This window comes from Ascidia mentula, chromosome 2, assembly GCF_947561715.1.
Source record: "Ascidia mentula chromosome 2, kaAscMent1.1, whole genome shotgun sequence".
Classification (NCBI taxonomy): domain Eukaryota; kingdom Metazoa; phylum Chordata; class Ascidiacea; order Phlebobranchia; family Ascidiidae; genus Ascidia; species Ascidia mentula.
The window spans coordinates 2121319-2136405 of NC_138567.1; the positions used below are offsets into that span (position 1 = coordinate 2121319).

At 36.9% G+C, this 15087-nt stretch overlaps 1 protein-coding gene and 1 pseudogene across 1 annotated transcript; one reads left to right on the forward strand and one right to left on the reverse strand.

The window, feature by feature from the left end:
* Positions 1 to 254: 254 nt before the first annotated feature.
* Positions 255 to 11987, reverse strand: LOC145889082 (receptor-type tyrosine-protein phosphatase epsilon-like). Its single transcript, XM_082979965.1, has 25 exons — positions 11964 to 11987; positions 11320 to 11423; positions 11101 to 11199; positions 10635 to 10826; positions 10238 to 10345; positions 10002 to 10077; positions 9614 to 9713; positions 9430 to 9476; positions 9020 to 9075; positions 8654 to 8735; positions 8122 to 8228; positions 5975 to 6071; positions 5430 to 5497; positions 5109 to 5243; positions 4685 to 4813; positions 4288 to 4424; positions 3805 to 3940; positions 3500 to 3600; positions 2817 to 2905; positions 2464 to 2534; positions 2065 to 2181; positions 1769 to 1909; positions 1336 to 1487; positions 1128 to 1263; positions 255 to 564 (listed from the first exon to the last, which is right to left on the reverse strand). The coding sequence occupies exons 2-25, from the start codon at positions 11326 to 11328 to the stop codon at positions 499 to 501; spliced, it is 2451 nt and encodes an 816-aa protein (XP_082836091.1). The 5' UTR covers positions 11329 to 11423; positions 11964 to 11987; the 3' UTR covers positions 255 to 498.
* Positions 6885 to 7897, forward strand: LOC145889084 (intelectin-1a-like; annotated as a pseudogene).
* Positions 11988 to 15087: the final 3100 nt, after the last annotated feature.

Here is a 15087-nt window from a genome sequence, read left to right on the forward strand (position 1 = left end):
TTAAAAATAATCGACTTCAGACAGAATTGGCCGAAATGACTCGGTTTCTCTCAGCATGGAAATCCCATGATAGCATTGACGTAATTTTATTGATAATGACGTCACAAACCTTCCATGTTCACCAAAGATAGTTTGTTTCTTTCAAAACCCAATGTACTTGCGCCGAAACGTCTGGTTCTACATTTCCACGAGGCAGTTAGCATTGATTTTTGCATTTTGGTTTTGAAGAAAATGACGCAGTTTTTAATAACAACTTTTAATGAATGTAAAACCGTAAGTTTGAAGAGAAAAGGTGACAGAAGTGCTTTGCGTTGGTGAAAAACAGTGGGGCGATAAAAATACACACAAGTGGCAGCAGTAGAAACATAGAGATCATAAAACGATAAATCGTGAACGCTCAAAACATTTAACAGACAAATGTTTCTTGCATTGGCACAAATCCAAAGCATGAAATCAGATGAAGTAATAAAGTTAGCTTTCACTGTGGTGTTAGTTGAGTCACACCTTGGGGTCATATATTGATGCGTAAAGTAACATCACATCGTAGCAATACCCGTAGATTTCCTGTAAATAGAAATACAATTCGAAATGTAAAAAAATTGTTGCGAATTGTATGATCACCTCAATATTAGGTTTGTCAACTTTTTAATAGCAGATATTTTAGAATTAAATGATCTGGATTTTAGGTAGAAGGCGTGTTTTCTTTTTAATAAGCGTAATCATAGTATTTGCTCATAGTTTTATGTTTTTGGAATTAGAATAAAAAATACATAAGCTATCCCAGGAAAGAATTACGTAAATAAGTCAGGTTATCACAATTTTTGTCTTACTTGATAAAAGTAGAAATTGCTACTGGTAATGGTTACTAAATTAAGTCATTCAACGGAATTGGCCTTTTTTGGCTATTTCTTATTAGTTGCCAAATCGACAAGCTAAGAACGGCAAAATAGAATGCTGTGATGTCAAGCTAGTGTCACCTCATTATAGACACATATATATTTATGTTGTAATTTATTGTGTGAAATCTCCACTTGTGTCACGCACTACAAGTGACGCTGGAAAAAGGTTGATACGAGGGGAGTCCTGATAGATCCGTTGTCTGACACAATATTTCAACCAGCCCTCACCCGATCGTTTGCCATATTCGGATTAATACTCCTCAGGTCCTCCACAGCCCGAAATATATCGATGCGCTGCTGGGATTTAAGACGATCGATGCAGTTCATGAGCGCAATGAACATCCCCGATCGCGTACAACCGTCTCTGCGAACATAAGAGTGAAAATGAACGTGAGATAGTGATTATGGGTTAACCTGTTATTGTTCATACAAACACCTGCAGTGCACGAGCAACTTCACTCGTCTTATGGGTTCCTCACTCACAAACATGTCGATGACGTCGATTGCGCTGAGCAGAGTGGCAGGTTGTGGTGGATTGTGGTTTTCTTGCCACTTTAGGCCGCAAATGTGCGTCACCACCACAGGTTCCTTCAGAAGATTAGAAAATGTTGGTGTTATAGTTTGATGTCATTTTATTCAAAAAGAAAAGAATTTATGAGTTAAAATAATTAATACATTAAACGCAACTTACATTTAACAGCTACCTTCGTGCAGGTATCACAAGTTTGCAATCGAAAAAAAGTAAAAAACACATTTTTCCGTTTCGTGACATCACCAATGACGATTCAATGACGTGTCACGTGAACACGAAAACAATGCAAGAAATACAGTAACAGAGGTTAAATAAGAAATTTCGAATTCCGACTCACCGAAGTTCCGCTGGCTAGTTGAACGTAAAGTTCCTGAAGCACAAAACCATCTCTGTAATGCACCGCCATGACGTCGATACTGACGTCACCAAACATGATGCGATCGTTCTCAAAGAGTGACGCAAGTTTGGTGCCAGTTTCCTGGTGAAAATCATATATCATCACTCCATATACGCGTAAATAAAACAAATTATAAAATAGTAAAATCAGTTTTATCCTTGATCAAGAAAATCAGTTACTTATCTAAATTTAACAACTGGACCAGTTTAGCACTGAATTATTTTCTTTTGTCTCACCGAATCCTCAAGTTCAAACACAGTCAAAGCGTTGCACTGAATCACCATCGTCCAAAAAACTTCAGGATCAGAATCAGGATTTTCGCTTGTGATAAAATGACGAGGAAAACTTCGGTCCTTTTAAATAAAACCAGGCAGATGTTATTCGAGACTCCATAGAAGATACGATATAAAAGAATTACTAAAACAGTAGAATAGATGTTTTGCCTAATAATTAAAGAAGTTACTATCAAAATTCCGCCGTCCAAATATTGGATTTTCAACATACTGTTTAAAAATATTTTTAAAGCGTAACCAGCATCAAACCGATTTATTTATCGTGTTTAAAACGAGTGCAACGTAAAACTTTACATATGGGGCTATGGTGCTTGGTTAACTTAACACATAACAATGGCTTACCTCGACATAGAATGCGTTCAACGCTACCTCATTATTGGTGATTGGATGAGCCACAGTTACCACGTTTGGATCTAACGACAAAGAAGCACAAATTATCCAAGTGTGCGCTGTTCTTAGATTTGCTTTTTCTTACCAACTACTGCTGTTATAAAATATAAAAAAACGTCCTATGTGTAAGTTTAACTAAATTGTAGTAGATGTTTCATTTAATTTTTGTTAACTAAGCATGAAAACCTGTTATGTCTGTGACGCAAATTTTGTTTTTGTTAATGGTTTGTGCCCAGTTAAGACACTCTATGGTAATTTGTAACTTCTACTGGCTACATTTTTTTAGATAAAAGACGTAATCTTACCTTCGTCATATTGGTTTGATTTGTTGCTTGCAATGTGCAACTCCTGGAGGAATTCAAGTCTCTTAAACTCACCTTTAATTATGCTTGGCCTGTTAAAAGTTTAATAAAATAAATTAGTGTTTTTTACCACTTGGTTAATTAGGCCAGTGATTTTCAACCGGTGTTCCGCGGAACACCAGTGCTCCGTGAAAGATCGTAAGGTGTTCCGCAAGAAATTTATTAGTTTGACTGATGTTCCGTGGAACACGGGGCAAAAATCACTTTTTTAAAAAAAAAGTAATTATCCACTATCACAAGTTTGAATATTGCATCGCGAGTTGCTTCATTTATTGTTGTGAAACAATAAGATTCGTTTTGTAATAATAAGAATGTAATTGCGCGAGCCTGTTGCTGGATAAGTACAATGCCGCAGTAGTTCCAACAATTTTGTGCTTCGCAAGATTATTTCAATAAAAAAAGTGTTCCGTGGGTCAAAAAGGTTGAAAAATACTGAATTAGGCAAACATTCGGTTGTATTGAATACGATTTGTACATTGCTGAGATTTTCGTGATATCTTAACAGAGAATTTTAACAGTCAAATTCAATGAAGAAATTCTAACAGAGAAAATAAAAAGACAATTTTTGTCATTCATTGACGTATAATTTTAGTTAAAAAATTCTAAGCGCATTCTTGCAAAGTTACCATTTGTTTGCTGTGACCTTCTTGAATTCTTTCAGTGTTCTGTCAGAGTTCGGGTTAAAGTGATGTTCCACAAGTAACCGGTGTACGAAGATGTATTGTTTCTGTACAAAAGATTTAAGTGAGAGCAGGTAGTTAATATATACAGAGCATTGTGTGCTTTATGAATGGAACCACAACTGTTTCTGGGCAAAATATCGGTTCCTTACATTTAGCCTTAAAAAAATGAAATACTGCAAAAAGAGGGGTGAACCTGTTCGTCCCTAAATCTAGTGGTTGCAAAAGAAGACATGTTAACCAGAACTTACAACATTCTGTATCATATCGGATCTGTTCTCTCTCATCTTCATTGTTGCTCTCATCACATTCACTTGACCAGTAGCTGATAATTCGTCGACAAGAACATCCAATGCTATGTACGTCCCAGTACGACCAGCACCGGCACTGAAATATTAGATTGGCGTAAAATATATAACATAGAAATAGAAATGAAAATGTCTTGACTTCATGAAATCCACCTAACCGCAGCAACACTCACGTGACACAAGTGTAATTTCACTTTCAATATTCTATTTGAATAAGAACTGATAATGCCTTAATAAAGCGAAACATGTTTTCTAAAACTGGAAGCGTTGACACAAAGTTGTTATAGTAATATTTGAAATTACATAGAAATATAATGACGACGATTTTCAACATCATTCTATGATTTTTTAATGAAGGTATAGCGTCTGAATGAGATGATTTTCAATGGTTGTTATGACACTAAGTTTGTATGCAAATAAACCTACCTGCAATGAACAACTATTGATTTTCCGGTATCGAATTCCTCCACCATGCGATGCAAATACATCATTGTTGACGTCATGATTGGAATATCGTGGTCTGGCCACGAGGTGTATTGCAGTTGAAAAACATGACTTTGATTCTGGAATAAAATGTTTGTTGTTATTTTTTCAGGCAAATCATGTCAGGGAACATTTTCTCTGTTCCATACACATCAAGTCTACTTGATTCGAAGCGCAAATGTTGGATAAGTTTTATTCCATTTGGCCAAGCACCTATACTTGCAAATAATGCTGATTTCTGTCAGCAAGGACAATGTAGCACCCAATGGCATTCTAATTATGTTTTTAATAATCGTTGCAGTTGCAAAATTCGCAATATTCTTCCGAGACAAGTTCTTACAATTCCATCGGTTATGATCAAATCCCTCCTAACGATTCCTCCAACTCCAACTTCATCCAAACTTTCCACTTCAAACTTTCCAAACGTTAAGATCTGGCCCTTGTCAGGCCAGTACTTGGCGCACTTGGACTGAAATAGGAAGCACGTCATAAGTTTTCTGGTCCAAGTTTCGCAACGCAATGACGTAAGTCAAGTATCGGCAACTTTTGCGTGAACGCGGGGCAAAGCTGAACACAGCAAGGATATATTTTTTCCAACTAAACGATCTATAACACAAACGTTCCCTTCGCCATTTGTAATGTTGTTAAACCTTGCAGGAGTTTTAATTAAATTATTACTTTCTTTTATAGCAACCGTCGGGCAATTAAGTACAATTTGTAAAGACGATGTGAGCCTGATATGAATTTAGTTATTTGAACCCAACCTTTCCAGACTCGACGAGGTTCGTAAGCATGACAACCACTGTTGTCTGATTCTCCCAAATCATCCTCCAAAAATCTTCCACCATTTCAGGCTTTGGTCCTTGGGATGCAATAAACTTTCTAGGGTTTCGGTAACCCTAAAAATAATACAAACAATAAAAGTATATACGGACTATATGACTACATTTTTTCGTAGTAGGGAGTTTGTAAGATTATTGAACGTATTTAAATTCGATTAAGTTCGTTAATTTTCGAAAAAGTCGAGAAAAAACAGCAAAGTAAAATAATAATATAAACAACATGTTGAAAGTTGGTAAACTTACCTGGATGTACGAAGCGTTGATGTAATCACTATTTTCATCTCCACTCAATATTACACGAGAATCGTCATCTGTTGACAATTGAGAGTAAACTAATTAATCTGGGTAAGCACCAAACATACTGAAAATCGCCAATAATCTGAAGGTAGTGCATTCCGGTTCGATCTATCGAGTCTTACTATTTCTCAATGACAAGCAGTTAATTAGAATTAGGTCGAATGTTGTTTTCTGATTTATAGTCGGGATGCATGGCAAATTGTTAGGTCGGGTCCACACTCACGCTTTGCGCCGGCGGATTCTTTGTTTGTTTCAATGTCCCGAGCGTATGCCCGCACGCCGGCGTATAATGAAACAAACAAAGAATCCGCCGGCGCAAAGCGTGAGTGTGGACCCGGCCTTACTGACGGGGCTATTCTTGCAATCAACATTTTTAGTTTTTTTTTCCTTCGACGTTTTCGGTTGTCATACAGCAAGATCCTTTGTGCATTGCCGGGGGATATTTCATAAACTCCCGCATTGCAATAATTGCTTTACGAACATCAACTTACACGGGTAAATATCCTTGTATCTGTTTTTCTTCTTATTGTGGGGCAAGTGCGCCACCTCGTGCGATCTTCCGCTTTCTTTGCTTGAGCGACAAATTTCCTGCAGACAATAACAAAGAAGTTTATTTCAAACGTATTTCGCCACTAATGGATATTATTTGTTCTGCGACATCTAGAAACAGGTGTGCGAAAAGTTACAGTAAATGTCAACGAGAAATAGCAATAGAATCCTCGGTCTGAGCTATACAATGTTGTAGGTTAAATGTTGCAAAACCTAAAAAATGTGCCAAAAATATATGAACAAGAAAATTTTGCACAGGTTTAAATTGTTAAACACAGTAATAACAGTAAGATTCAAATTTCAAAATATTTTTTCGGTATTTCGTTGGTCAAGCTCAAAGTTTGCGAAATCTTTTATCGACCAATCGTGTGCATGACATGAATTTAAGCCGTTTTGCTTATGTAACTGGAAGATACACAAGCGCCCACATGGAAAGTAGATGGAAAAACCCATTGTATTTTGACGTTACTCAGAAACAAGTGTAACCCAGAAACTGTTTTGCTTCTGTTCACCCTGGGTAACTACGTAAAATTGTGGTACTGGGTAACAAGTTGAATGTCAAATAAAAGGGCTATAATGTTTACTTTCACTATAGACGTTGGTTCTATATAAGACGTCGTGCCTTGAACGTGATTTTCATTAGAGAAATTAGCCGAACGACGAATTTCAAAATGATGAAACAAATCAGTTTCGTGCTGTTGATGCAACTTGCAACAACGCTGGCAGGTACGTTTCGAACATATGTTTGTGGTATTTTGTGATGAACAGTTGTAAATTACTTTGTGGTGTAATGATTTAGAGATCAATAATACGACGTAAAAAGGTTTATTTGTGTGTTCAGTCTCAAACAGTTCGTGTCAGGACGTCTTGCTGAACTCAATCAGTCGACCATTAAGTGGGATCTACACGTTGGAAGACTCGAGGGGGTTCCAATACCAGACCTACTGTGACATGTTAACAAATGGAGGTGGTTGGACTCTCATCGCTTCTATTCATGAAAACAACGCTCAGACGAACGGTAGATGTACCCCGGGAGACAAATGGTCGAGTGAACAAGGGGCCTCGTCCTTACAACCAAGAGCCGAGAACTGGATGAATCAAAACACGTATGGAAATGTTGATTCAGCCACCGACGACGATTTTAAAAACCCGGGATATTTTGATATTGTTGCCCAAAACCTCATGATATGGCAGGTAAGAAAAAAACCGTTATAAGCAAATGTGGATAATAAGTATTCCACATCAATTGTTCTTCCATGTAGCAACGTTTGTCTGTAAAAGACTGGTCCGCATAACCCTGGCCCTGTATTGCCATCGGACAATGTTGTTTTCAAACCCACTTATCGTTAAGGTACCCAACGAAACACCGCTTGAAAAGTGGAGATCAGACAGTTATCTTAGGTACAGAACCACCTCTGCAACTTATACAATCTATACAAGCATTATTATCCCATTGTGTCTGGAGAATACCAAGACAGTGGACCGGCAATTCCTGTTGAATTTGACGTGGGAAATGGTGGAGATGTGGTTAGCCATTTTGGCCTAAATACCCAACCCTATTTAACCCCAGGATTTATTGAAGTAATTAGCCTGTAATTAACATACTGAACAAAGTACAAACAGAATTTTTACAGTTCAGAGCCTTAAACAACAACAACAACGCTTACGCTATGTGTCCTGGTGTGCAAGTTAGCGGAACATATGAATATACTGCGTGCGCATGTTTTGGATCGACGGGTTACAACTACCAAACAAACTTTTGCGGGGACTTCGCTGGATGGAGTTACAGTGGATATGGAACACAAACTGATTGGAGCGTGGACAAATTTTTGATCGAAACCACATTCCTGCTGTTTTACCGCTAATCATTTACCGAAGCCATTTCGGGGGGAAATTCGTGTGTGTGTGTGTGCTTATAATTCTTCCTATCTGCTATTAATTTTGTATTTAAGTTGTGTTTACAACAGGTTCACCGAGAATAACAAACAACTGTAGCACTCAATGTGTACTCGGGAGAACTTAATCAATAAAATAAATAAACAACAGTTTGACATATCAAGTAATTAAGTGGGCGGGAAAACGGACTTACCGTGTACTGAAGTTTCAAGTTAACGAACTCGTCTGTGGCATTGTCACAGTAACATTTCAGCAGTTGGTTTCCTTTGATCACGACGTTGTCAAACTTTGCTTGTGTTGCTAAGAATATCAGAGTCATAAAAGAGAACGCTGTGTTTTACAAGCAGCTGGTGTTCTTACCAACACTATTTAATCCAATGGTTTTGTTTACCACAAGTGTCGGAAAGGATCTTTCATTTGCAAGCAAGGTTTGCTTAAGTTTTCTGATACAGTATTTTTCTAATAATATTAAACAGAGGGATTCATTTTCATTCATGCTATATCGTCGTAAACATTGAATCTTAGCAAAGGCAGAAAAATTTATAGGTTGCTATACTGTTGCAAAAACAACGCCTTAAAAGGTTATTACTAGGAATGCGAAGCAGCACTATTTGAACGGCCTGTTTTATAACTAACATAGATATAAGCATGGCAAACATTTTATTTTAGCAAACTTCTGAATTTATTCCTTCAATATTTATTCGAGACTTGATGACGTAACTTACTTTTGTATGACTCCCGCTTCGTTTGTTGCTGTTGACTTTGTTGTTGTTTGTGGGTTGGCGGAATTTCGATAATGTTAATCGTCTGAAACAAGTCTCAATATACTCAACATCTACGATACGAGTAACACAAACTAACATAAAAAACGCCTGTGTTTGATTTACAGATGATGTCATAAGTAGATGTAAAAACTTTTTATTAAGCAGTTAGTAATACTGGACCTTTAATTCGTGATCAACGTTGCCTACTTTTTATATAATATACAACATGTTACCACAGTAATGATAAGTATAAAACTATTTATAACCACAAAGAATTCTCGCAATCAGATGAGGCAGACAGGAGTAAAAACAATCAGTAATACGCACAGTTTCCTGTGGGTTCGAATGAGTCCTGAAGATTTCTGAAGTGCGATTGTTGCTCGCTGCAAAACAAAAACACAAGTTTTCTAGCAGGTTGTAGATCTCCAAGTGCAAAATGTACTATTCAGTCAAAATCGTAACATGAAAAAATCAGTGGAAGACTGTAAATAGGCCATAGAATGTTTAGATGAACATCAAACCACTTGCGGTTAAAATAGGTTCGATGGATTGCCCTTTTTAAGGTAATCTTTTACACGGTCAGAAACATGAGCTCAAACACTTTTATTATCTTTTAGTTTAAGCTAAATTTCGGCATCAGCTGTTTAAATTATTGTCAGTTCATCATGCTTAAATTCCAATCTTTACACGAAAAAACGTCAGCATGAAAGTGTGTTTGAATAGCTTACAACTTATACCTTTCGACCGGAACTTTGAAAGTTTGGGGAAATTCTTGTTTTTCCGCCTAAACAAATTAGGTTGATCGAGGTTTTGTATAAATCATCAGACCATAAAATATCAGACCAAACAAACTTTATAAAAGCGATATGAGGTTAAGTGCAGGCAGAAATTGCAAATTCCTTGATGCCGTAACTAACTTACTTTTTGTAGTAGAGTAGAACAACCAAAACTATTATAATAAGAAGTATTACAACGGCGACCAGAGCTCCAACCAATGCACCTTTAGAGTCACTTGTAGCTGCTGAAAATCAACAAACACTTACGTTAGCACCGAAATAATGTGAATGTTGTTTTAATTGGAGCAAAATGCAAAATGAAAACTACCCAAAAACACTGATGTTGAAGCGGCAACATTCTTTGTGAAAATTGCTTGGATATAAATTGCCCAAAACACGATTATTATTGTTAAAATTGTCTGTCCTGCAACTAATCGCAACGACAGAATTTACATGATAGTGTTAGATGTGTGGGTATAACTGGGATATATAGGCATATAGCACTAAATCGATTTAGAGACGGTGTGTCTAACCTTCTGTTGTTGGGTTGGAACAAGCAACAGTAGCTCTGTGTTGTGGAACAGATAAAAACGTACCGTATGCGAGAACCTGAATAATACGTGTAAAGCTTAAAGCTATAGAATATGTACTCATAATATGTCAGTCTTGTTTAGCGATTGTAACGTTGTCATAACTATAAATATCATAACAAGTTAAGACATACCCCTTACAGTAGGACTTTCATTAAAACACTACTAATCACCCTTACTCTTAGGTTGAGTGATGAACCAGGGTCGATATCTTTAAGTTGAAAGTTAAAAGATATCTGAGACTGAATGACGTCGAACTGGTAGGACTTATTACCCTGGACATCCACCTATGGTAAAAAGAAAATATTTAGTCTGGCATGAAAATGACAAACACGCTCGGTGGCGCTGTTGGCAAATAAGCAGCAGAAGTTAGCAACATCGGTCAAGCGACCGACCCATATGCCAAGAAGAAAACCTGATCGGGATTTGTGGCCAGCAGGATATCCTACGTCTGCCGTACTCTAGGTTCAAATCCCAGTGGGGTAAAAAAGCGGAAGGGATTCGCGGGATTCGAACCCCTTGGTAATACAACCCTTTAACAACAACCCTAACATAATCGACCGAAATAGATTTTACCTCCAGTTTGCAGAATCCCGCTTGAGGCGACACAGCGCCACTAAGAGTCATGATGCAATCACTGTTGGTGACGTTTACTGTTTGCTCACTGATGACGTAAGCCTCACGTAACGTGGAACGTTTGGGAAGTCTTGCAACTTGAGTCGTTGTGGAAGTGTTGACGTCAGTGCAATCGGACAGTTTCGCTGTTAACTGAATATAAAATTTTAATAATTTTCAGTCGAAATCCATGGAGTCGCTCATTTATAGACTGGAGGCGCAGATAAATTCGGCCTCAACCAGGAAACAGAATCATGTCCCTGAAGAAGCCTGTAGCTAAACGGCAGGCGAAACGTTGGTGAATTAAAAGATTACGTTTAATGGCAACAGAAGAACAGAATATTTGAAATACAATATGCCTGTCCGTAACAACAACATACAATCATGTTTCCTGTTGCAACAACAAAATAACTTAAAATGACCCCACCTTGATCATGTGATCAGTGTAATTTGAAATATTTGTGAACGTCATGGATTTAACGTTGTATGGAACCGATCTCGTTAAACTTGTCCCGAGAACAGAGATCTGTCGAACACAAAACGGCGTTAATGCGTAGATCGTTGACTCCAAATCATGAGAAACACAATCAAAACGTAAATGTGATCAAGAAGAATAAAATAAAATGAAAATAAAACGATTTGTCACCTCCACCATAATTCCGTCTCCATTCCTCGTGTTGGGAATCTTGTTTAAATTTCCATCCCATCTTACGTTGAGTCCCTGGCAGTTGTAGCTGGCTGATGCTGTCACTGATCATTACAAAAGTGAAAATAAATATATAGCATATCCAGATTCGGCATATTTTTCCAGATTTTGCATCGTATTTCATCATCAACGTCTGTAGTTTGTGTGAGAAAAAAGGAACTTGTTCCCTGCAATTCGACTGTCAAAAGTTTTTTTGGACATATTTTACTGGTGTGGTCAATGACCATTACGAACGATAAAACAAAGATGGAAAATTTATACCCTCTATTGGCATTAACGATCGAACAAAATTGATAATAAAAAATTCGTTTTCATTATTGACTGAAGTAAACCCTAGTCCCTTCAAAAGGAAAAAAACGAGTGAAAAGAGAAATGCCAAAGCAAAAAAAAATTTGCTTGCGTTTTTTGCAGTCAACTGCATCGTGAATATACTGCTGGATCTGTTAGAGGTTTGGAAATGTGTTAAAATACGCAGTAGAAAGCCGGAAATATCATCGCAGATTACAGCCAAAAGGAAATGAAAACTACGGACGAAAATGACAAAGATAATTTCAGTAAACAATCCCAACGTTACGCAAACTTACACTGGTACTGACAAGCGAAGTATGTTGTGTCATTCACGTCTTTGTTGCAAACTCTTTCCCAATTTTCACCCAAGTGAAGAACCGATGGTGAACATTGTGTTTGGCCACTGGGTGGAGTAGGAGACGATCCAAGCAACAAATTTATGTCTGTAAAATAGGACATAAATTGTTCGATCATTGTTAGAATGATGTTTAGTTGTTATTTTTTACTTGAATCGTCATAATTGGGATTATCACAACATAACCTTCACTAGTGGAGCAACTACAAATCTTTCTTTCTAAGAAATAATAAAACACCTGTTTCATTTTTTTTGCACTATATTGACTTTTGAGAGCTGCAGACATGGTACACACGCACTGTTTTAACCTGTTAGGTCTCATCTCTCAATTATTATGGCTTTTTTTGTACGTATATTGACTTTTCTTTACAGTTTTTGTAAGGACAAAAACTTACCGTAAGCATACAAGCGAAGATTAAGTAACTTATAATCTGTGCTGTTTTTTTCCAAAAAGGTTGCTTTGGTTCCAAAATTCCTTGTGTTTGTATAAAGGTAAAGTCGTTTAGTTCCAGGAAGGAATGTGCTCGGTGTGTACAGAGTGAAGTCTTTGCGCCAACCGTTAGCTGTGTTTCAAGGTTACATAAATAATTATAATTTTCAAAATTGGCTATAGTACTTCACTAAGGGTAAATGATCATGCACCGGCATATATAAGATCGCCCCACTACGCAGGTCCTTACTTGGCAATAAACATCTATCATGTTGAGAACGTAAGGTTTACAGCCCCCGCAGTCCAGGCATTGCAGCCTAGCTGAATCAGACCAGATTTTCCCCCGACAAGTCTCAGCAAGGTCTGAAATTCATGCTCACATTGTGAAAAAGTGGTCGATCCAGCTAAGCTGTAATGCATTGACTGTCAAATGGTATAAATTAAAATTTTGCTGAACATGGCTGAAATGGGCACCGAACATGGAAATAAACTGAATACTCACCAGAAATACAATCGGATTTTACCCGTATTAACCATTTTAATCTTTGGTTTGTGGTACAAAAGTTGACCGCTACCAACTCGCTATCTCCAGCATCTCTGTAAACAATAGTAACTGTGAGTTTTCTTTGATTGTTTTGCTTCATTTGGTTTAATTACAAAATGCTGTAATCATGATCGAAAAAATTGGTTTGTTTTTTACGACAAGAAATTGTCTGTGTTCCAAACTTACTTAACACCGCTAAGATGAAAGTAGAACGGTTTGTTGTTGTACAACACAGGAGTCCATCCAGAAGGTGTTTGTAACTTCATTGCAGAATATTGGAAAAATTTATTCTTTTCGTACATCCACACAGTAATTAACCCTACATAAGAAAAAGGCACATGTTTTATTGTACTGGTGTCCTCACTGTATCAACATATGTGCGACATTTGTTTCATTTATTTCCCCGCGTTTTGAGTGTTTACGTTATTTTAATCTTGTCATTTGTGGGGCTAAGGGGGTTAAGATTTGTAAGTGTGTTTTTTTCATATATCCAAAATATGGCTTTAGTTTTTATAATATAATTATTTGCCATCAAGCTCGTCTTCTCACATCATTCTGCTTCGTGTAGTGATGCTTTAAAAAACAACTTTACTAAATCCACAAAAAAAATCAGTTTGGCTACTGTTTGAAAAAAAGAACATAACGCGGCAGGACAAGCGTTTCGAATACAACATCATAGCACCATATGATTATCAATAGGGTTGTGAACATCAAGAGAAGGAGCTATTGTGTAAGTAACAATGTAAATATACTAATTCTTGGAAAATTATTGAAAAATGCAACTAGTTCCTTCAATTTATTGCCGATGTAAACCATGCAAACTGGGGTTTTTCACATTTCACAAAAGGACATATGACAAATTACTGCATTAGGGCATGAAGCCGACTTGAAATCAATTTTAAGATTTGTGAATTTCATTGAAAAAATCGTACAACATTTTGTCCAAACAACTGTGGTTGGATAAAACAATTTCATGAAAAAACTTCAAAAAATGTCGAAGGAAAAGCTTTTCGAATATAATCATTGCATACACTTCATACCTTCAGCGTAAAGTTGTTTCGCGGAAGCAAGAAGTTGGTTGTAACTATTCTGGTCGGTCACATGAGCCAGTTGTGAGCCTCTGTCTCTACAAGATTGCTCGGCTCCAACTGCTGACGTTACTTCTTGTGATAGGAAGAAAATCTTCCCTTTTGCTCCAACATATTGCGGTCTGCAAACTGAATAAAAACGCACAAGTTTTGCAACAGGCCATGATAACTTCTATGTTTTGGAAAATTAACACTTTGGTACGTCGCTCAGAAAAGCAGTAAAACTTAAAAAAAACATAATACATTCTTTTCAAATACATGTATATTACATAAAGGAACACTTGAATTTTGTCAGTTTACCTTGTCCATAAACGATTGACAGTGACGAAATTGACAAAATAAAAACTAAATGAAACATTTTCAAGTTTTCAACATAGACACAGTGTTAAAAAATCATGAATGTTTGATTCCATCTGCGCCCTACACCATCCGCTGCTCACAAAAAATAAAAGACATATAAATAAGACCAAGGTTTTGTATTGACTCAATGCTGTAAAATATGCTGAATCGTTTATTGATACAATGCATTTTAGTGACAAGATTGCAGACTATAATTTAAGTGGCTGCTATAATGTTACATATTAAAGCAACAGAGAAATTCTGAAAATCCTTATCCAACACTTTTTGTTCAACTTGATATTTTGTTGTTTTGCGATCCTTTAAATTGTACGTGTTGCTCAAGCAGGAATAATTAAATCAACGTTGCCTGCAGTATAGCAGATCCCAGTGTTTCCATGTTAAAAACAATTTGACAAAGCTAAACATCAACGAATTTCTAGAATCATAAATTCCACACATCAATTAAACAAAACAAAGCAGCAATTTTTTCGGTTGTATCTCGCTCGTAGCTGATGGAATAACCACGCGCCAATATGTTAATGAATGCCGTACGTCATTTAATGTACATCGAGCGTGCACGTGACGTCACTAGACAACCGGTTCGTGTCTCAGTGAATATCCTGTCTCTAACACAGCTGGGCTTATGTAATAAATCAACATTAGG

What these genes read in the sequence shown, in the direction of transcription:
- LOC145889082 (XM_082979965.1), bottom strand. An exon ending in TCAATAGTTGTTCATTGCAG is followed by an intron (nt 3,941 to 4,287) that starts GTAGGTTTATTT and finishes CTAATATTTCAG; the next exon opens with TGCCGGTGCTGGTCGTACTG. An exon ending in CGAATATGGCAAACGATCGG is followed by an intron (nt 565 to 1,127) that starts GTGAGGGCTGGT and finishes TTCTATTTACAG; the next exon opens with GAAATCTACGGGTATTGCTA.